The sequence below is a fragment of the Myotis daubentonii genome, chromosome 3, assembly GCF_963259705.1.
Source record: "Myotis daubentonii chromosome 3, mMyoDau2.1, whole genome shotgun sequence".
Taxonomy (NCBI): Eukaryota; Metazoa; Chordata; class Mammalia; order Chiroptera; family Vespertilionidae; genus Myotis; species Myotis daubentonii.
The window spans coordinates 117,988,557-118,007,546 of record NC_081842.1 but is presented as its reverse complement, the minus strand read 5'-3'; the positions used below and the strand labels follow the sequence as shown (position 1 = coordinate 118,007,546).

The 18,990-nt window shown below is 52.5% G+C and overlaps 1 protein-coding gene across 16 annotated transcripts in view; it reads right to left on the bottom strand.

Annotated features, from left to right (window-relative positions):
- The window catches only part of IQSEC1 (IQ motif and Sec7 domain ArfGEF 1), a 384,674-nt gene that overhangs the window by 7,479 nt on the left and 358,205 nt on the right, over positions 1-18,990 (bottom strand). For 9 of the 16 annotated variants that reach the window (XM_059688315.1, XM_059688321.1, XM_059688318.1 and 6 more), the window contains 9 exons: positions 18,105-18,271; positions 14,607-14,746; positions 14,152-14,181; positions 12,694-12,819; positions 11,385-11,484; positions 9,157-9,318; positions 7,957-8,133; positions 2,958-3,007; positions 647-1,727 (listed from right to left, as the gene is read on the bottom strand). In XM_059688315.1, coding sequence (XP_059544298.1) covers positions 1,179-1,727; positions 2,958-3,007; positions 7,957-8,133; positions 9,157-9,318; positions 11,385-11,484; positions 12,694-12,819; positions 14,152-14,181; positions 14,607-14,746; positions 18,105-18,271 — 1,501 coding nt within the window. In that variant the 3' untranslated portion in view covers positions 647-1,178. Of the gene's footprint in view, positions 1-646; positions 1,728-2,957; positions 3,008-7,956; positions 8,134-9,156; positions 9,319-11,384; positions 11,485-12,693; positions 12,820-14,151; positions 14,182-14,606; positions 14,747-18,104; positions 18,272-18,990 lie in introns of those variants that run through there. The other 7 variants (XM_059688323.1, XM_059688328.1, XM_059688317.1 and 4 more) reach the window with 5 other exon arrangements.

Sequence of the window (18,990 nt, the reverse complement as noted above, 5' to 3'; positions counted from 1 at the left end):
CAGTTGGAAACAGGATGAGGAAGTATGGCGCTGAGGGAGGCAAGGATGAGAGCTGGTCTTTTTCATGTTGGAGATGATACGTCTGCAGTATATGGTGCCCCTCTCAGTGGACTCTGAATGAGTGTGCATCAAATCATGTGCATATAAAAGAACCATGGGTCATGGAAATTCACAGTTATCACAGCTATTCAAGTGTCATGAATGTGTGTAACCAATACTCTAAGACAGCCAGTTCTTATCCAGCCATCCTGAGTTGCTCTGTAGTTTACTGCATTTTATCTATTTGCTTACCTGAAATAACAGAGCAGTTATAATACTGATTACTTATGATAGTATTCTGTTAATAAAATAAGGATTTATATAAAGCGATATTGGATTTTTTTAAATAGTAAGATGCTATGTTACTTGGCACAGTTAGTAATGACTGAATAAGTAATGAATAGTTAGTCCTAGAGGGACTTCTCTGCTTTTTATGAAAATATGGAAGTATCTGAGTTTGTCCTAAGCATTTAGATTTTTGGTCTACTCTCACATTCATCTAAGGTACTATCTTTCTATCAGGTATGTGGAGCTCCTTGTAAAGTCTATATTGCTAATTTTGTGGACTGAAATGTTTGCCTTTCACACACAAATACTACCTATACAGTATATATTTATTTATTTATTTATTTATATATTTATATTATATAAAGTTTACTTACGTATTTTCATCAACCATATCAGGTCTACTTAATTTTGCCCATTGTCAATAAAAGAGCAATAATGCAGCAAGTTTTGGGTTTTCTGTTTTGTTCTGTCTGTTTTTTTGGGGTCTTGTTTCTTCTTTTTCTAGGCTTTTCATATTTATGTACAGTTAGGGAGGAGAGAGCTGAGGGCTACAGCTGGAGAAGAGGGAGGCAATATCTCCTGGGCTGGAGGTACTGTTTCAAGGTTGATAGTGCCTGTGGCCCACCCCTTGGGGTTGAGGTGGATGGAACCCAGGGCACCAATGCTAAATTAAATCAGGAGCTTTGCTCCTTATAACACAAGCCCATGTGCTCAGGGGTTCCGTCCAGGCTGCGGGGAAATGGGAGGATGGAAACAGAAGTGCCCTGGGTTTGGTCTGAGGCTGGCTGCCCCAGGCGTGCCTGTGTGGTGTGCACTTGTTCCGGGGAGTCTGGGACCCTGGCCCAAGCTGTCTACACAATTGTGCTGATGCCACTGGGTTTGGCCTTGTTGCTGGGAGGGGGCGGTGGGGCGGAGGAATGCCCGTGGTGGTGTGCTGAGTGGCCCGGATGGCTGGCATGGGCCAAGGGCAGTGGTGGGTGGCTGTGCGTGTGGGCCCCGTAGGGCACGTGCCCCCCATGGGGGCCATGGTGGTACTGGTGTGCATGCTGGATGTGCTGGGGTGGGTGGTAGTGGTGGTGGTGGTGGTAGGGGGGTGGGTTCTGCTGCACGTGGCAGTACTGAGTATGGTGCCCATGCGTTGGGACCTGCGGAGGGCCCTCTGCAGGCCCCTGGTGGTGGCCCACCATGGAGTGCTGCGGGTGGGGCAGGCCTAAAGGGTGTGGGGGTGGCTGGGGAGGGGCTACGGGTGGGTGAGCCTGAGGAGGGGGCTTCCCTCTCTTACTCCCAAATAAGGAGCCCAGGAGGGAGGATGAATTAGGCATAGTCTGGTGTGGGCGAGATGGACACTCGCGTGTTGATGTAGCTCTCCGGCGCATGTGAGGACTGCTAATGATGGACCCCTAAAAAGGAAATTCATAGAAATCAAAATTAAAAGATCTTAAAGCACTTATGTCATAATGATTTTTTTTTTAATGTAAAAAGTTCACCCACTGACTGCTAATCTTTAGTTTAGTTCAACTCACTGCCCGCAGAGGGTGGGGCTGGGAGCAGGCAGGACTTGGGCCACTTCTCACACTATTGTGGCAAGTCAGTTGGGGCGGGGCTGGAGGGACCCTGAGAAGGGGCGTTCCAGGGAGGACAGGGGACACTGGGGCAGGCGAGGAGGGCCCTCCTTTCTAGTCATAGTAGCAGCAGCAGTACACGTTTGGGCTCTTTCCTGACAAGCACCCTGAGCTTTCAGATCAGAAATTTGTTTGGGGTGTTTGTGAGCAGTGTGTGCTAAGGGGAGTGGGGCAGGCTAGTGTGCATGAAGAGGAACGCTGTTCCTGCTGAAATCGCAGCCTCAGCTTTCCTGGTTCCTCTCAAAGGGTCTGTGGGCATTTGCTCTGCCTGTGTGGAACCCCAGGTTTCTGGGAAGGTGGCGAAGGGAGAGGAGAGGCTTGGGAACACTTGTCCTGGGCATGGGGACTGCCTAGGCATTTCACTGCAGCTACCTACTGCAAACCAAACAAGAAGAAAGAAACAAAAATATCTGCAAGCTGAGGTTAAGATGTGAACAGTAATACAGAGATGGCTGAAGGATGAATGAAATCTCATGAAATCCACACTGTTTTGTTTTCTTATGGTTTTCCTCCTCCCCTGAGCTAGTTAAGCAATTCCATCGTGCCCTATCTGCAGACACACAGCAATTAAAACTCCAGGAATAATGCAATGGGGTCTTCAGAGCATGGAAGTCAAGAGACTGGCCAATGGGGAGGTTGCCTGGTGCTCAGCAGCTGCTGCTTCTGGCCTAGGAGCAGTGCTGGTGGGTGGGGCGGGGAGTACCCAGGAGCCAGGGATGTTAATGAACCATGCTGGGACCACAGGGGACAGGAGTGAAGTGGGAACTAAAACACACAATTCAGAACCAGCCCTCCCCGCCCTCCACTCCAACCCAAACAAGCGGTGAGATTCTAGCAGAGGGGAAGCTGGCATGCACTGGGTTGAAGCAGGCAGAAGGGGAGGGGATGTCTGTGCCTCTGTGCAGTAGTGAAAGCGCAAAAAATAAAAATAAAAAGACAACAGGTATAAACCAAGGATCAGGGAGGCAACACACAACAGCCAGCTGAACGTAGGTGCTTCCTACTTACTTCCACATTGCTCTCTAGCGATCCCGCACTGCTGCGACGCCCTCGCTTCCCTGCCCAGAACATGCAATACCAGAGGTTAGACTCAGACACAGGCCAGGGCACTGTGCTGCCACCACCACCAGGCTCAGGTATGGGGCCCACCTTCTGGATGTGAGGGTAGGAGAAGGGGCTCAGTGGGGAAGCTGGTTGCAGGACAGTAGTTATTAAAAAAACCACAGGATTAAAAAAATAAAAAATAAAAAATAATTTTTTAACCAGCTCCTTCTCCTGGACTGGCACTCTATGGAGAGGGGCCTCTGGGAGAGCTGAGGTGGGTACACAGGTAGGGCCCAAAGTCCCATGCTCAAGTTGGCCTTAGCCAGCTGCTGACAGGGGACAGGGTGAAGGAAGCTTCTGCAATGACTAAAAACAAAATGTGGTCCTGCACCTGCCTGATTTTGAGTGAATTTCATATATGTATGGTATGTATTTGCACATACATATACATCTCACCCTCCAGGCAGGGTGGGAATCATGGTTAAGAGAAAACTAAACTTCCCATCCTTTTTCTCCCAGTGCCTCTGAGGCTGAGTGTTTGGTTTGTGCAGGGCCCTGGTCAGGGACAGGAGGATGAGTCAGGGGCTACTGGGAGGGGCCTGGAGTCCTGCTCCCCTCTGTGGGCAAACCTCCCCACCCCCCAGGATGCCACAAGCATTCTCTCAGCGCTCACTGCCAATGCCTTTTTATGTCCCCAGCGCATGGCACATGTGGGCACTCAACGTATGTTAGCCATATTAGAGGAAGGCTGAGTTTTCCTCTTGGTGCTGGATGCCCAGTGCCCATCCTGGCCGCCACAGTCCCTCCAGAGGACTTCTTCATGGGTTCCAGCAGGACATCCAGGCCAGCGGGAACAATGGTGCCCAAGCTTAGGGGTCCAGCCTCCATCAGGTCTCTGGGAATGCAGATGGTAGTGGAGACAGAGATGGGCCATGCTGCCTTCCAGGTCAGGCCCAGGAGCCTGGAAGGTGGTATTGCCATGTACCTCTCTGTGGCCCACACCTCTGTGGAGAGGGCGTGCTTGTGGGTCCTTCGGGCCTCAGGGCAGCACCTGAGCATGCTGGGCCATGCCCTGAGTAAGGCCTCACTCCTAGGCAGAGAATGGCAGTCTCAGGGAAGATGTAGTCCCTTTACCTTGCCTGCTGACACCCAGCCTGAGGCCCACAGAAGGCCTTGCGGACTGTGCATGTGTGAGAAGGCCTCAGAGCCCACTCAGGACAGGCCCACACAGGGATAGAGGCAAGGTGTTTCCCACCACCTGCTGAGGACCAGGGAAAATGCTAATCCCACACGGAAGTGCGATGAGAGTCACATTCCTCCTCTTCCCGCTGATGCGAGGAGTGACCTTCTCAAGGCCCTCCTCCTGCCCAGCATGGGCCAAGACTCAGGAGAGCTTTAACTTAGATGCCTTTGAGTAATGTTGTTTCTCAGAGTCATCTTTTCCACTTCTCAGACCAGTATGAGATGTGGGGTGTCCCTACAGGAGCTCTGCACTCGTCCCAAAGCTCCCACTCACAGACTTACCCACAGACATCTGCCCGCTGCACACCATGTCCAGGTGTGTGCACACATGCACACACACTGTCTATGAACCGAGGCAAAGCATGCCAGAGCAGTGGCTCACACCCAGACTGGCCCTCCTCTGCGCTGTTTCCAGGTAACCTTCCCCTTTTCTCTGGGTCCTGCACTAGCTTCAAGTAAGCCCTGCCCCAGCCAGCATTTCTCCTAGGGCTTGATCAGAAACCATGTCTGGAAGGGGCTCCCAGCATGGCTCTTCAGAGCCCTCCCCTGCCTGGTAGGGTCAGGCCAGAATGCAGGCAGGGCTCTCTACCCAGAGGCTGCCCTGTGGCCCTTGGTGATGCTGGAAGCCACGCAGGTACACTACCTCAATGACCACATCCACACACATGGCCAGGCTGTGCTCTACACACTTGGCACATGCTGGCTCTCACAGAGATCCTTGGAGAGAAGTGCTAGTCCCCACCTTGCAGCCGGGGAAACTGAAGCTCAGCACTGTAACTTGGCCATGGCCTGATAGCTAATGAGCAGCAGGAAGAGGGGAGAGAAGATCTTATCAGCGTGGGCCTGAAATCAGTGTGCTGAGTGTCCTCTGCGGGACTCTGCTTAGGTGGCCATCCCGAGGGCAGCCCTGAGCATGGCCCTGTCCCAGGGAAGGCTGCCACAGGTCGTTTGTGTGTGGAGGGACTGTCTTGGGGCAGCAGGTGCTGCTTTGGAAACTGGGCCCCAAGAGCTCCCGAGTCTTCCCAGACAGGATGCAGCAGGTCTCAGCTCTGCTCCTGCAGTGGTGATGGGTGCACGCATGTCCCCCATCCCCGGGGCCGTTGTGGAACAGTTAGGCTGGGAAGGGCCTACAGACAGTGCTGACCATGACTTGGCTAACCTGGGGCAGGGCAGAGGCCCAGTCACACTGCATCCAGGTCCTTGCCAGTCCTCGATCGCAGGCCAGCAAAGCTCTGGTGCCACTGACACAAACACAGGGCCAAACTGAAGGGAGACCAAGTGGAGGGACATGGAGTGAGGCCTTGCAGCTCAGTGGGAGCTTGGACTGGAGCCCAGGCCCCTTCCTCTACCACTCAGAACGTTGTGGGTTCCTGGAGGCTTCTGCTGCCAGTCATGAGCATCAAAGCATGACTGCCTCTTGGGTCCTCAAGGTTCATGAAGGGCTGAGGCCACATTGCTGGTGTGTTGTCTCCTGGATAGAAGTGTGAGTGTAGGATTGGGCAACTTCTCTGGGAGCAATGACTTGCCAACCACTAAGCACTGGCTTTCCTGAGGAAACAGGCTGCCCAGGGCCTTGCCCCTTCTTGACAAGGTCATCTTGGTGAAGGCCATGATGAGTGGGAGTGACGTGAACTCTGGAGAGCTTTGCCCCTCCTAGTCCAGAGCACATAATACCACGTCTCCGACTGCTGAGCCCAGCATCTTCTAGAAGGCTGCTGACACTGGCCTGTCTCCCTCTGGAAGTCACAGGTGGCCTGTCCTTAGTCTGGGGCCTTGGCAACTGCCAGGACTCAAACACCCACCTTATCTCATCCTCCAACCTTCCTGGTTGGGGGTCCTTTCTTTCCTGGGAACTTGTTTCATTGTAGCTTCATTCCTGAGAGGACACAATCCTAGAGCCCTTCTCAGCTCAGAATCCCTAAATGATAGTGGCAATAGTAACAATAAATGGAAGTCTGCCAAATCTTGGAACTCCATTCTTCCCATGGCCGTGTGCCTTTCATGGGCTCTGTCTGACTCCTAAACTCCAAGCTGCAGCAGAGTGGGCACATGCTGAGTGCCTCAGTTCCACTGCTACCTGAGAAGGCCTCCAGGGAACAGAGAGGCCAGGGCCTGCTCCACTGCACAAACTCAAACGCAGGCCCCAGGCCCCAATCTGCGGAGGCTCACGGTAGTCCAGATATGTGTTGCTGGGAAATCACCAGTGGTTCTCAACGATTTTGCCTCCTAGAGGACACCTGGCAATTTCTGAAGACATTACTAATTGTCATGACTGGGAGGTGGAGCAGGGATGCAGCTGAACCTCTTGCACAGAACTGTCCCCACAGCAAGAAATTATCAGAATAAAATGTCAACGGGGTAGGGTTAAGAAGCCCTGGGTTAACCCTCATGCTGGCAATGGATTTCTGATTTTCACTATGGAGAAAAAAAAATGACAAGACAAAAGCAAAGGAAAAGTCCAACTCAACAAAAGAAAATAAAAAAGAAAGAAAACACTTCTGGGAAATAAATAAGCCAAACAAAGGGAGGCAGCTGCTGGCTAGACAGGTACCAGGTGGGGTCATGAGCAGGCTCTCTTAGGGGGCCTTGAGCTGGCCACTTGGTGATGCCTGAGGCAAGGTGGGGTGGGCAAGCCTCTAGGAGGGGAGGGGCTGCTGGGCCCCTGGAGAAGAGGGCACTGATCTCATCCTGAGAAGGTCTTTCCCAACAAAGTAGGGGCTCTTGGGGCCAGGTTACCTGGGGCATTGGGGCCGGTAGAGCCCAGGGTCCCAGAAGCCTACAGTGCTGGGCACAACCCCATGCCCTCTGTGCAATGCCCTGCAACCCCCACTCCACTGCAAACCCTGAGCCTCCTCCCAGAAGAAGCTGACATAACTAGTAGGTGGCTGAGGAGACTGCCAGAGTGCACCCCTCCCCTCATTCCACAGCTTGTCTGACAGCGCAGCAGGCAAAGAAGGTGGGAGCAGCACTCACAGGCAACTAGCTGGGTCTGCACCCACAACTCCCTGCTTCACCTGTCCCTGCCACGACAGCCAAACCATGTGAGGGCTGCCAGGAGAAGCCCCCTGCTCCTGATACCCAGGTACAACTTCTCCCCCACCTGTGCCCCAGGAAAGCTGGGAGACTTGAGGGGTGCTGCTTGCTTGGGGGTTAAGAGGCTGGCAGCAAATTAAACACAGAAACAAAGAACAAAATTCACAGTTTCCACCAGGGCTTTCCCCTGACTCCCAGGGCCACCTGTGGCTGCCACTTCTGGCTGGACAGAGGCCCAGAAGGGAGACCGCTGGGGAGAAAGCAAGACCAGGGACAGTGGGAAAGGGGATTTCAGAGACAGCTTAGAAAGCTTTACTCCATTTCATTCATCAGCCTAAAGCACAGGGCGTGGCCACCGAGTACACAGAACACATCTACCAGCGAGTCTGGCTCACTCTTGTAAGAGCCATTTTCAGAAAATAAATAAATAAAACTCTTAGAAGAAGAACGGGAGAATGGGGTAACTTCCTTGCTGTTCTGCCTTTAACAATTTGGTCCTGTTTTCTTTTGCCTTTTGGTGCTGTCCCCTCTGCCTGGTCACATGCTGCTCTGATTTGGGGATGGTCATGGGAAACCCAGCAGTGTCCGTCCAAGCCCTCTACTGCCAGCCACACTGCAGTACCATCCCGGCGCGCAGTGCATGCCCGACCACCAGTGTGCCCGTCTGAGTCCTAGGCTCAGCTCTTACCAGCTTCTGAGAGGTCCCTCAGGGAGCTGCTGAGGGCACTGCGCTTGAGGCCCTCGCTGCTGGCATAGCTGTCGTCCAGGCAGGCTCGGTTCAGTGTCCCAGTGCCAGACTCCTTTTTGAGGCTGGAGCACTGGGACATGCTGGGCCGCACAACACCCTTCTGTTTCTCAAGCTCCGCTGAAATAGAGGAGCAAGGGCCCAGTGAGAGGAGCACAGCCTGGTGAGGGTCGGGGTGGGGGTGGGCCAGGGATAGGAACCCCCACCAAGAGGAATGAAGAGGACCACTGCCCTCTTTCAGGGTTGGCACTGTACCAAGTCTCCATCTACCTGAAATGGGGAAAAAAGAAGGGCGAGCATTGTCTTGGGGAAGAAGTATGATGGCTACCTTCAACAAAAGGGAGCCAAACAAGACCTGGGAGGGAGGCGGGAGAGGCTCAAGTGCCCTGTGGTCTGCAGGAAAGACAGTCTCTTTCCAGGCCTGAGGGTCAAGAAAGAGACAGAGAGGCTCGGTCTGGATGAACAAGTGTTAACTGGCCTTTCATGGAAGGGCCAGAGGTAGGCACACCTGAGCCTGCACACCTGGAGCCAGGAGAAGCAGGGGTTATCATTAGCTCCAACAAACCCAGGGGATGGGGGTGGCTGCAACTTTCTCAGTCTGCTGGGCCCTGATGCAGAAGATGAATAGAATAACCACATAGAACTCTGGGTGCTCCTGTCCCAGGAGGTGACCAGGAACCAGGGGCCTCCCCAGTCAGGACAGGCATGGGCTTCTGAAGCCTGGCTCTCACCAGGAGGCCCCTGCCACATTTTGTGGCCTGGGCATGTGGTCTGCCAGTCACATAGACATGGGAAGGCCAGAAAAGACCAGGACAGCTCATTTCTGTGGGCTCACAGAATCACTGCCACCATATAGGAGCCAACACCTATGTCCAGCGAATCTTAAAAGATGTCAGGGCAGCCTGGCCTGTGGTGCTCAGTGGTTGAGGTCATGTCTCGATTCCCTGTAAGGGCACAGTCCTGGGTTGCAGGCTTGATCCCCAGTAGGGGGCGTGCAGGAGGCAGCCAATCGATGATTCTCATCATTGATGTTTCTATCTCTTTTTTTTATTTCCCCTCTCCCTCTCTCTGAAATGAAAAAATAAGAAAAAAAGATGAGGCCAGGGTTGCTGGCTCTTCCTCCTCAAGAGGTCTGTAACTCACATTCTATCCTGTGCTTCTCCATCTCCTGCACCTCCGCGATGGACTCCCTCAGGTCATCGCTGAATTTCTTCCGGTCTTGAGGATTGGGAGCATTGAAGTTTATTAACACTTTTATGTCTGCTCCAGGGACTGCAGACGTGAGCCGGATGCCATTGGGGTAGTCTGCAAAGGAGAAAGAGAACCAATGGGCCCCTGCATTCTCTGTCATCTCTACTCCTGGTCAAGAAAATACCAATCTGAATTCAGGATGGGCGTGAGGGAAGTGGTCAGAGTGCACGTCTCAGCAGGCACGTCTGACAGGGAGAAAATGCTTCCAGAGTGCAGACTGGAAAGACCACCAGACAACCTCCACCTGCCAACTCAGGTCTGTGCTCCTTCCTATGAGAGTCAGGAAAGATCTGGCTGATGTGAGGGAAGCCAGGCCCTCTTCTCCTCCTCCGTTCTGAAGGTTAGGTGCCCGGTTCCTCATTGAGACAGCAGCCAGGTGCCGAGTCCAAGAGAGGGGCAGCACCCTGCGCTCAGTGGAGTGTCTTACCCAGTCATCTCAGGTCTGAATGGCCTCCAGACCTTTAGCAACCCTGGACGCACTATGGGTACCCTGCACCAAACACACTCTTTGCTGAGTGCAGGGTCTTTCTGCTCAGACTTGCCTGTGCCCCTTCCAAGCACAAGGGGTCTCTGGGACTTTGGTCTCCTGGAAGCACCTCTCCCCTCAGTGGGAATCAAGCTTCAGCCACAGGGAGTTTGCAGGATCTTGACTCAAACATGAATCCCACTTTTGATCCATGTCAAGGCTGGAAACGCAAATGCTTAGAAGCCATGTGACTCTCCCAAGTGCAGGTGGGACTCTGAGCACTGAGAGTGCTGGGATGGAGTGTGCAGCCAGGAGCCAGCAGGCAGGAATGAGGGCTTAGCAGTGTCAAACGTTTCTCATTTTTCAAGAGAAGCCAAAAGTATTAATGTGAGGATTTAAATATCAGCTCAACAAATTTTTAAAAGTATACAAACTAAATATAACCTAACTGAGCCAGACTGAGCGGGGCTGGCAGTGTGCGGCTCCTGGTGTGAAGGCATGGCCTGGGGAAGGGAAGGTCAGCTCTTACTCGCATCTGTGCGCAGGACCATGGACTGAGCCCTCAGAATCGGAAAATGATTCAGATACAGCCTCTGTCTAGGGATTCGGTCTAGTCCGGCTGCTGGGGACAGTGTGGGGCGGCACCAGCCCCACGGTGCTGCCTGATGAAACCCAGGCAAGGCAGGCCTTCCGGCCTTGGGCAGGGCAGATGGGGCAGGAAGTGGGGAGATGGCAGGGTTGGCAGGCTGGGCCTCTCCTAGGCATGTGGGAAAGGAGAGGGAACAGCAGGTGCTGTTCCCATTGAGGACAAAGAAGAGGCAAAGAGCCCAGACCCAGCCCGAACTTCCCACTGGTGGCTGGAGGGCCGATCACAGGGCACAGCGGCCGCCTGTTGTGAGAGGATGGGGCGGCCCTGCTGCAGATACCCTTCCGCCCTCCCCTCGGGCCCTCCAGCAGGACCGTCCCCCCTCATCCTAGGAGACTGGGCCAGCCTGCAGCCCGGACCTCCGCCAGGAGAGGGAAGGAGAACAGGGACACAAGGAGGAGCAAGGTCAAAGGATATGGTCAGTGGGGTGTCCTGGTTAGGAGCCAACTACCTTCCCAAATTCCCAGACCCACGATCCATTCACACCCAGAGAAGGTCTCCAGTGGTACTTGACCTAGTGCTTCCTCTGCCAGAAGCGTTCTACACGCCCCAACCCTATGGCGTAGCATCACCCACGTCACAGATAAAGGACACGCAGCCTAGAGAGGTTAAGCAGCCAGGCCACACAACCGGTTTGAACCCTGGTGGTCCACTCTGGGGCTCAGCCCTGGACCTGTAGTCCTGTATTACCTTCACCTGTTTGCCCACATTTGCATATCATCTATGCCACTTACTTCGTGCTTTCTTATCAACATTTATTTAAGTAAATTTACTCTGCCCTAAAGTATCTTACCACCTGCAAGAAGTAACAGTAAAAGTAAACCAGTGAGCACCATATATAATGTTATTAAATTCTTCCCAATTACTGCTGCCTTTCAGAGCATCGAAGCTACCCTGGGCTCTGTCCTTGATGGCACAGGAGGAAGGAGAGAATAAGGCGGGTCTTGGCCTCGTGTGCACAGTGCTCCAGCACATGCACAGCAGGCCCGGGAAGCCGCACACACTTACACTGGCTCTCGAAGAGCAGGACCTGCATGCCGTACAGGGAGAAAGACTGTCGGAAGTTGTATGTCACCGAGTTCTTCTTCTTCTGGAAGATCTTGGTGACCTGGGGGCAGCCAGAGATAGAGACTGAGCCACACCATCTGCCCTGCCCTGGGCAGCTCTGGGAGCTCAGGACTGAAAATGGATCTGCTGGAGACCACGTGCTTCTGTAAGAATGACTCTGCGGTTCAGAAGTCAGGAGGCCCTGCAGGAGGAAGGACCTGACACGGGGAGGAACACACGCCCACTCACTCCTTGACGTGGACAGCTTTCTGTTCCTGCCAGCCCTAGTGCCACCCTGGCTGGCTACAAAGCCCCTCAACCCAGCAGAGAGCTGGCGGTCACATTGTCGCATGTGGCACTGAAGATGTCATGCAAGGGTCTCATGTCCAGGATCCTGTCTGATCACCGTGCCCTCGGAGATTAATTTCACAAAGGAAACAGATCCAGAGGTGTGAAGTGGCTTGCTCAAGGTCAGGATGCTTAAAAATAACTTGAACCCACACATCTGGTTCCCACCTCAGGAATCACAAAAGTGAGGCTGATCCTCAAGCGGGTGGGGACTAGGGACAGGGTCCTCCAGCAAGAAAAGTCTGTGGCATGCAGGGGGACAAAGATCCAAGAACAGGTTTCCCCTGTTCTTTGCAGAGGCATCTTCATCCCCACTGGCTCACATCCGTGCTGCCTTTTTGGGGGGACAAGCACTCCTCAATCTCCCTTTGGGGAACCCCTGTCTGCCACCCTCAATCCATTAGTCCTGGGGACTGTGATCCAGGCTTAGGTACTTAGACAGCACCACACCTGCCTGGCCCCATGACTAGCTCTGGCACTGGAAACAACAAGACCATTGCTGGGATTTTTAAGAAGTGAATCCTACTGGTGGCCAAGGAGACAAAATTAAGCCTGGAGCAGCCAAGGTCGACTTTCCCTTCTAGGATGAAGCCTGCCTGAGAAGGGAGCCCACACAGAGGAGGACCTACATAGCTGAGCAATGGAGATCATCAAAAAGAGTCCTGCTGACATGTTTGAGCCTCAGGAATAGCCAGGGCTGAGGCTCCAAATCCCCTTCTGGACTTTTACATAAGCCAACGAAGCCCCATTTTCAATGGTAGCATCTGTGTTAGATTCTGCTCCTGGCAACCCAGAGACCTGGGCTAACTCCACCCCATCGCCTCCACCCCACACCTGTGTGGGCATTTCCCCACGTGCAGGCACATAGCCAGGTCTCCCTGCGTAACAGCTGTCAGCCATGAATCCGTGGGGAACCACGTACCACCAGGAGGTCATTAAACAGGAAGATTTCTCGCTGATGCAGTCCGAGTTTCTGGGGCTTATTTGGGTCTGGAACCTCGAAGAGTCGGCAGTAGCAGACCAACCGCCGGTGAGGCAGAGAGAGAACCTGTGGGGGGAAGGGAAGTGTGTCCTCAGCAGCCTGCCCTGCCTCTGGAGCCTGGGTAGCACAGAGTTAGCCTGAATGTGAGGAGCCCAGCCCTTGGGCCTGTGTTCCAAACACCTTTTCTTACAGACCATGCAGAATAGACCATGTTTCTGGCTTGCAGCTGTTTTCCCGCCTGTCCTGTAGAGCCAGGGTAAGGGTGCCACTTCTGGTGAGACCTCTGCTCAATTCTTTCAGGCAGGTACCAGACTCCTTAGAGAACCATGTTCACATGTGAGCCCCCAGCCAGAGGGGAATGTTTGTTTTCTGAGTCCCCAAAGTGCCCATTAGTCTCCTGTAAATATTTTTTCTAGAGAGAATCTACCCTAGATGAGGAAACTGAGGCACAGAGAAGCTGACAACTTGCCTCAGCCACACACGAGGAGCTGCAGAGCCTTGGAGTTGTCCCATTCTCCAGACCCCTCCTAAATAATTAACATTTCTGAAGCATGAAAGACCCTATCCAAACTTGAGCCAGCAGTCACTGCTCTGTGGGGCCTGGTCTGACCCTCTGCTCTGTACACCTGCCTCTGAACACATCTGTCACAGATTCAAAGAGCCCCCGACCTTGCCGAAGTCCAAGCTGCTATCAAGGCCTGGTATGATAAACCATCATGTAGGCCCACTTGTGGCTCTGGGAGTGCTCCTAAAGCTCACAGGAGACAGATGGGTCAGTAAGGAGACAGTACATGCCCAGTTAAGACCCCCAGAGGGTAAGCATAGTAGTAGCCAAGGAGTATTAACTCTGCAAAAGGTGCCAACTCTGCAAGGGTGCCCTGGTAGAAGGGTGCCCGAGCTCAGTACATTAAGAAGACAAGATAAGGGGAGGGAAATGCATGGCCCAGCCTGGCACAAACGCAGGAGGGCTGATTCAGGGAACAATGTTGACTGGAGCAAAAGTACAAAGTAAAAAGGATGATGGCTTTTGGGGCTGGAGAGGTGGACAAGGGCAGGTCACAGAAGCACATTTTGGGGACAGAGCTTGGGCTGGGTGGGGAAAGAGAAGGCCCTCCAATAAACATCAGTGTCTCAGTGTCTGGGGACCAACCTGGGTCTCTGAGCTCAACTGGGCCCAGAGGAGAGGAAAGGCGACTGCTTTCAGCCTGACAGCACAGCCTGTAATCTCTGGGCCTGCAGAGATTTGAGTCTGGGTTAATTATGAAAATCATATTTCTTATTGCTGCAGAATTAACTCAAGCAGCCAGAACTGTGGATCTGGGAACAGGAAGATGTGGGCACATGGGGCACCCCTATGGTGGGATATTAGACAGAACGTGAAAGCAGAGGGATACTCACACAGCCAAGCCCATGATGCAGGGATCCAATCTAAATGGGGAAATAGCAAACAAAGAAAAAAATCAATGTTGCAAAAGATGCACCTGAGAGGCAATGCCCGCCCAAGGCATCTTTCCTTAGCTCTATCCAGCCACACCCAAGGGGGTGGACAGGGAAGGCCCTCTCACTGGCAGGCTGAGGGCATTCCCAAGTCACCAAGGAACTGTGCAACCCTGCCCATTGGTTTATTAAAATCCTCAGCTTCTCCAACTTTAGCCCAGAGCAAATGGTTGTTATTCCCAAATATTAGAAGTCTTTTAAAGAAACCCAAATTCTGAAAGAATTCACCGGCCCTGCCTGGAAGGGGCATCAGGGCCACTGGCAGAAACTGAGGCCAGCGGGGCACTGGGTGGGAAGGGGGATGTGAGCAACTCATGCCCCCAGCAACGCCCCTGGGACATAGGGCCACCACATACCGGCTTCTTCCCCACGATAAGCTTCTCCACCTTCTGCACCTGGGACACGTGGTCCTCATTGGTCTTCAGCTCCCGCTTGCGAATCCGTTCATAGATACCAATCAGTGTCTCTCGGGGAATGTCCTCACCATCGTCTACACCTAGGCAGGAGACAGTGGCCAGGCGTTAGTCAGGCTAGGGCAGTGATGGCAAATCTTTTGAGCTCGTCATGTCAGCATTTTGAAAAACCCTAACTTAACTCTGGTGCCGTGTCACATATAGAAATTTTTTGATATTTGCAACCATAGTAAAACAAAGACTTATATTTTTGATATTTATTTTATATATTTAAATGCCATTTAACAAAGAAAAATCAACCAAAAAAATGAGTTCGCGTGTCAGAGGTTCGCCATCACTGGGCTAGGGTCTGGGTGGTCCCTTCAGTCTCAAGCCCCAGGCTTACTCCAATTTACCAGTTTCTAACCCAATTCAGAACAGTGATCCCTTTCACCAGTCCCAGCAGAACCACAGACCTTCCAGACCCACAGCTACTAAACATCCTCAGTCAACCACAAATTCCTCAGAATCCTTCCACCAGGGACAAGGCCAGCACAGCCACCTGGACAAGCACAGGAGGGCTGATAGAGGGCTTTATAAATATTACCTTGCTGATCCTGACCACAGCCCCGTGGGGTGGGCATACCATCCCTATTCCATAGATGAGAAAGCCAAGGCCTGGGGAAGAGATTAGATTTGAGGTGAGGGGAGGGTTTGTAAGTTTAGTTTCCAACACTGGGCCCATCCTCACTCTGCCCGTTGTTAGCCTCGTGACTCACTCTTCCTGAGCTGAGCATCTGTGAAAAAGACCACCAAGAGCATGGGTGGCTTCTCAGAGCTGTGGTGAGAAGTGTGAGCAGCTCTTGGCATGCCCCCCAAGTGAGATCTTGGTGCATTTGCCAGCTGTTGTCCCACATCACATGGGCAGAATCCAGGGGCAAGACTCAAACCTGGATTGCTCTGACAACAAGTGCATACCTTCTGCTACACCACTATGAAAACTGCTGTGAGAAAAGAAACTCAGCCCTACTCACAGGAGAAACACAAACCCACATCCATCCTCAGACCACAGACTAGCTCAACCAACCAAAGGATTAGTAAAACTGTTGACGAGGCTATGGGGAGGGGCTTGCCAAGTCCTTTGACTTAGCAGAGGGCCTCACACAGTGAGTGCTCCATGCAGGGAGTGACTATCTGAGTGCTCTGAAGTGAGCTTCCCTGCCCTCAGGGGCCAGCCAAGCTTGGGAGGGGCGGAAGTGCTCCTCTCTATGTCCTGGTGGCCTCTGCTCTCTCCAGTCTTCGTGTTATGGCAGTACCCACCACTAGGGGGTGCACCAAGGACCTACAGATCAGAGGGAGTTATCTGACCCTGGAGAGGGATTGACAGAGCAGCCTGTACTACAAAAATAAAGAAGAGTAGAAATTTTAAACAGCTCAGCAAGCTCACAGTTGGACTTGATTTAGACCAACTTTTGTTTCTTTTTAAAAAATATGATACCTCCTCCTGGCTGCTTGAAGATTGGCTGCCATCATGAACGACACAGTAACTATGTGGACCAGGAAGTTCATTGCCAACATACTTCGGCAGAACAAATGATCATTGATGTCCTTCACCCTGGAAAGGCATCAATACCCAAGACAGAAATTCAGGGAAAACTACCAAATTGTATAAGACTACACCAGATGTCATCTTTGTATTTGGATTCAGAGCCCATTTTGGTGGTGGCTAGACAGCTGGCTTGCAAGACATGACCTGTATGAGAAGAAGACCTCAAGAAAACAGAAGGAACACAAGAACAAGATGAAGAGAGACAGGGGCTGCAGAGGCCAGCGTGGGTGCTGCAGAGAGTGAGCTGGAGATGGGACCGCAGGAGTCAAGATTCTTCAGGGACTTGATCTGTGGTGACTGCAGATTTCCATGAGAGGATTAATAAATTAAGAACTTCTGGGTGAAAAAAAAAATTAAAATATGATGCCATTTAAAGGGGACCTCAGCCCACTGCAGCTGGTATTTCCCAAGAGGACCCAGCTCCTGCTCCCTTCCTTCCAGGAACTCCAGGTACACAAGGCCCATGCCATCAGCCAACATGGAGTCAGCTGGAAGACAGCTGTTCCCTTTTCGATTCCTTCCCTATCCAACGCCAAGAAGGTCTCCCTTCTTGCTGCCTACTGCCGGAAACCAATTCCAGCATGATAGCAGGGCTGAATCTGGGAATGGCTGATGGCATTTCCCCAAACCTGAAAAGGGATGATTGTTGGCTGCCAGACAGCTCAGGGCATCTTAATCTACATGTTATTGCCTCCTACTGGCCAAACACCTGAACAGCGGTAGGCTAATTCCCCCATTCTGACAATGCCTCTGTATTGGAAACCCTGACCCTTTGAAGTGTATATCTCTGCCTCGCCTCGGGACAATTTGTGTTAATAAAAACCATGGGGTCCTGGGACGAGGAGACCTGAGATCTTAGACCTTAGAACTTAGATCTTAGTTTCCTTTAAACTAAGCTCCTCTGACCCCCAAATGCCTTTCAAAATTATATTTTGTCTCCAGACTCCTATTTAATCTACGCACAGCCTTCTCCAGATTGCTGAAACCTTCTTAATGCTGGAACAAGAACCCAGGCAGCCTACCTCATCAGTACCTGACATGGGCCCACCTGCCAGGAAGAGAGGGCAGCCTCAGCCTCAGGGCCCAGCCAGAAACAGCTCCTGCTGGAATCAACAGTGGTATTTTCTTTTCATTGTATTCATTTTCATAACGACTGCCTATGTGTGACAAATGCTACTGGTTTCCCATTTACAGTGGTGATATAAAGTTCCTTTAAAAACATATTTAAATAAATAGACAAAAGCAAAAAGGCAAGACAGTTTCAAGAAGAACATGAAGTGTAAAGGATGAGTAGCTGGGCAGATGCTGTGAGGGATGCAGCAGTGATGGACTGGGATGTGCTGGCCCATCTGTCCAGCTCCCGCCTGCTGGAGGTCTCAGGGCTCCCAGCACCTAGGCTCCATTCTGTGCTCCTACACATACTTCCAAATAGGCCTTGGTCGACCTATGCCTGGCCTGGCCTGGCCTTCTGGTGCTGTGATGATCTGGTTTCTCCAGTCTCTGTCCCCTTGTGACTAATTCCCCTCCACCTGGACCTGCCAAACCCCTGTTCATCCTTTAATAACAGGCTAAAAACATCACCTTCTCCAGGAGTTAGGTTTCGTACATCCCAAAACTCAGGCAACACTTTCTCTTTATGGTAATTTGTACTTTGTGAACGCATTGTTGAGACCAACACTGCTTGAAAGCCCATCTGAGCAAGAATTGGGTATGCTGCAGCCAGGCCTCCTAGCTCTCCCCTGCACCTAGCAGGAGGTAATGTAAATTTGCCTCTCAGCCCCACACATGGTGGGGCTCATGCTCAGAGTTGTCTGTGGAGGTGTGTGTCTGAGCCTGGGGCCGGGACAGCTCACCTCGGAGGTTCTTGACGAAGTCCTCCAGCTTCATCTTGCGCTCAGGCTTGACGTTGGGGCTGTACATGTCTGTGTTGAGCAGGATGATGGCGAAGGCCAGGATGAAGATGGTGTCTGGGTTCCGGAACTGCCGCACCACCCCAGGGTTGCAGATGCAGTACCGCTGGCTGGGGGCCGGGGAAAGGGAGGCGGGTCAGGGCTCCTTCAGTTGGGGCAGGGAGTGGATCTGCCTGTCACTCATGAGTAGTTGCCATAGCTCCACCTGGCACTGAACAGCTGAGGCTCAGCTCCTGCACCTGGTAAACAGGGACAACACCTGCCTGGCAGAGCTGCCCTGACTACACACTCACCCCTCTCACCTGCACTATAGCTGGTAAGCAAGGACAACACCTGCCTGGCAGAGCTGCCCTGACTACCCACTCACCCCTCTCACCTGCACTATAGCTGGTAAGCAAGGACAACACCTGCCTGGCAGAGCTGCTCTGACTACCCACTCACCCCTCTCACCTGTACTGTAGCTGGCAATGGCTCTCGGGGGAAGACAACGTTCCCCAGGCTCCCTAGGAGCTGGTACAACCACGTGACTAAGTTCTGGCCAACGGGATATGGGCACTTTCAAGACTGTGTCTTAAACGGCAGGGGTGTGCCCTCCACTCTCTTGCCCTGCCTGGAACCGGGGTGAGATGAAAAGAGCCTGCTCCCTGCACCAGCTAAGAGGGAGATGCACTTCCGTCTTGTTTCAGCTGTAGCTTCTGGGCAGCTTCTTAGACACCTGAGCTAACAGCCTCACTGAGTGATCTGCGCACTGTACTCACTGCCTCAAATGGACCCCCGCCCTCACCTCTAAGAGGCCTCTCACTGGTAACCTCATGGAGGCATGGTGAGA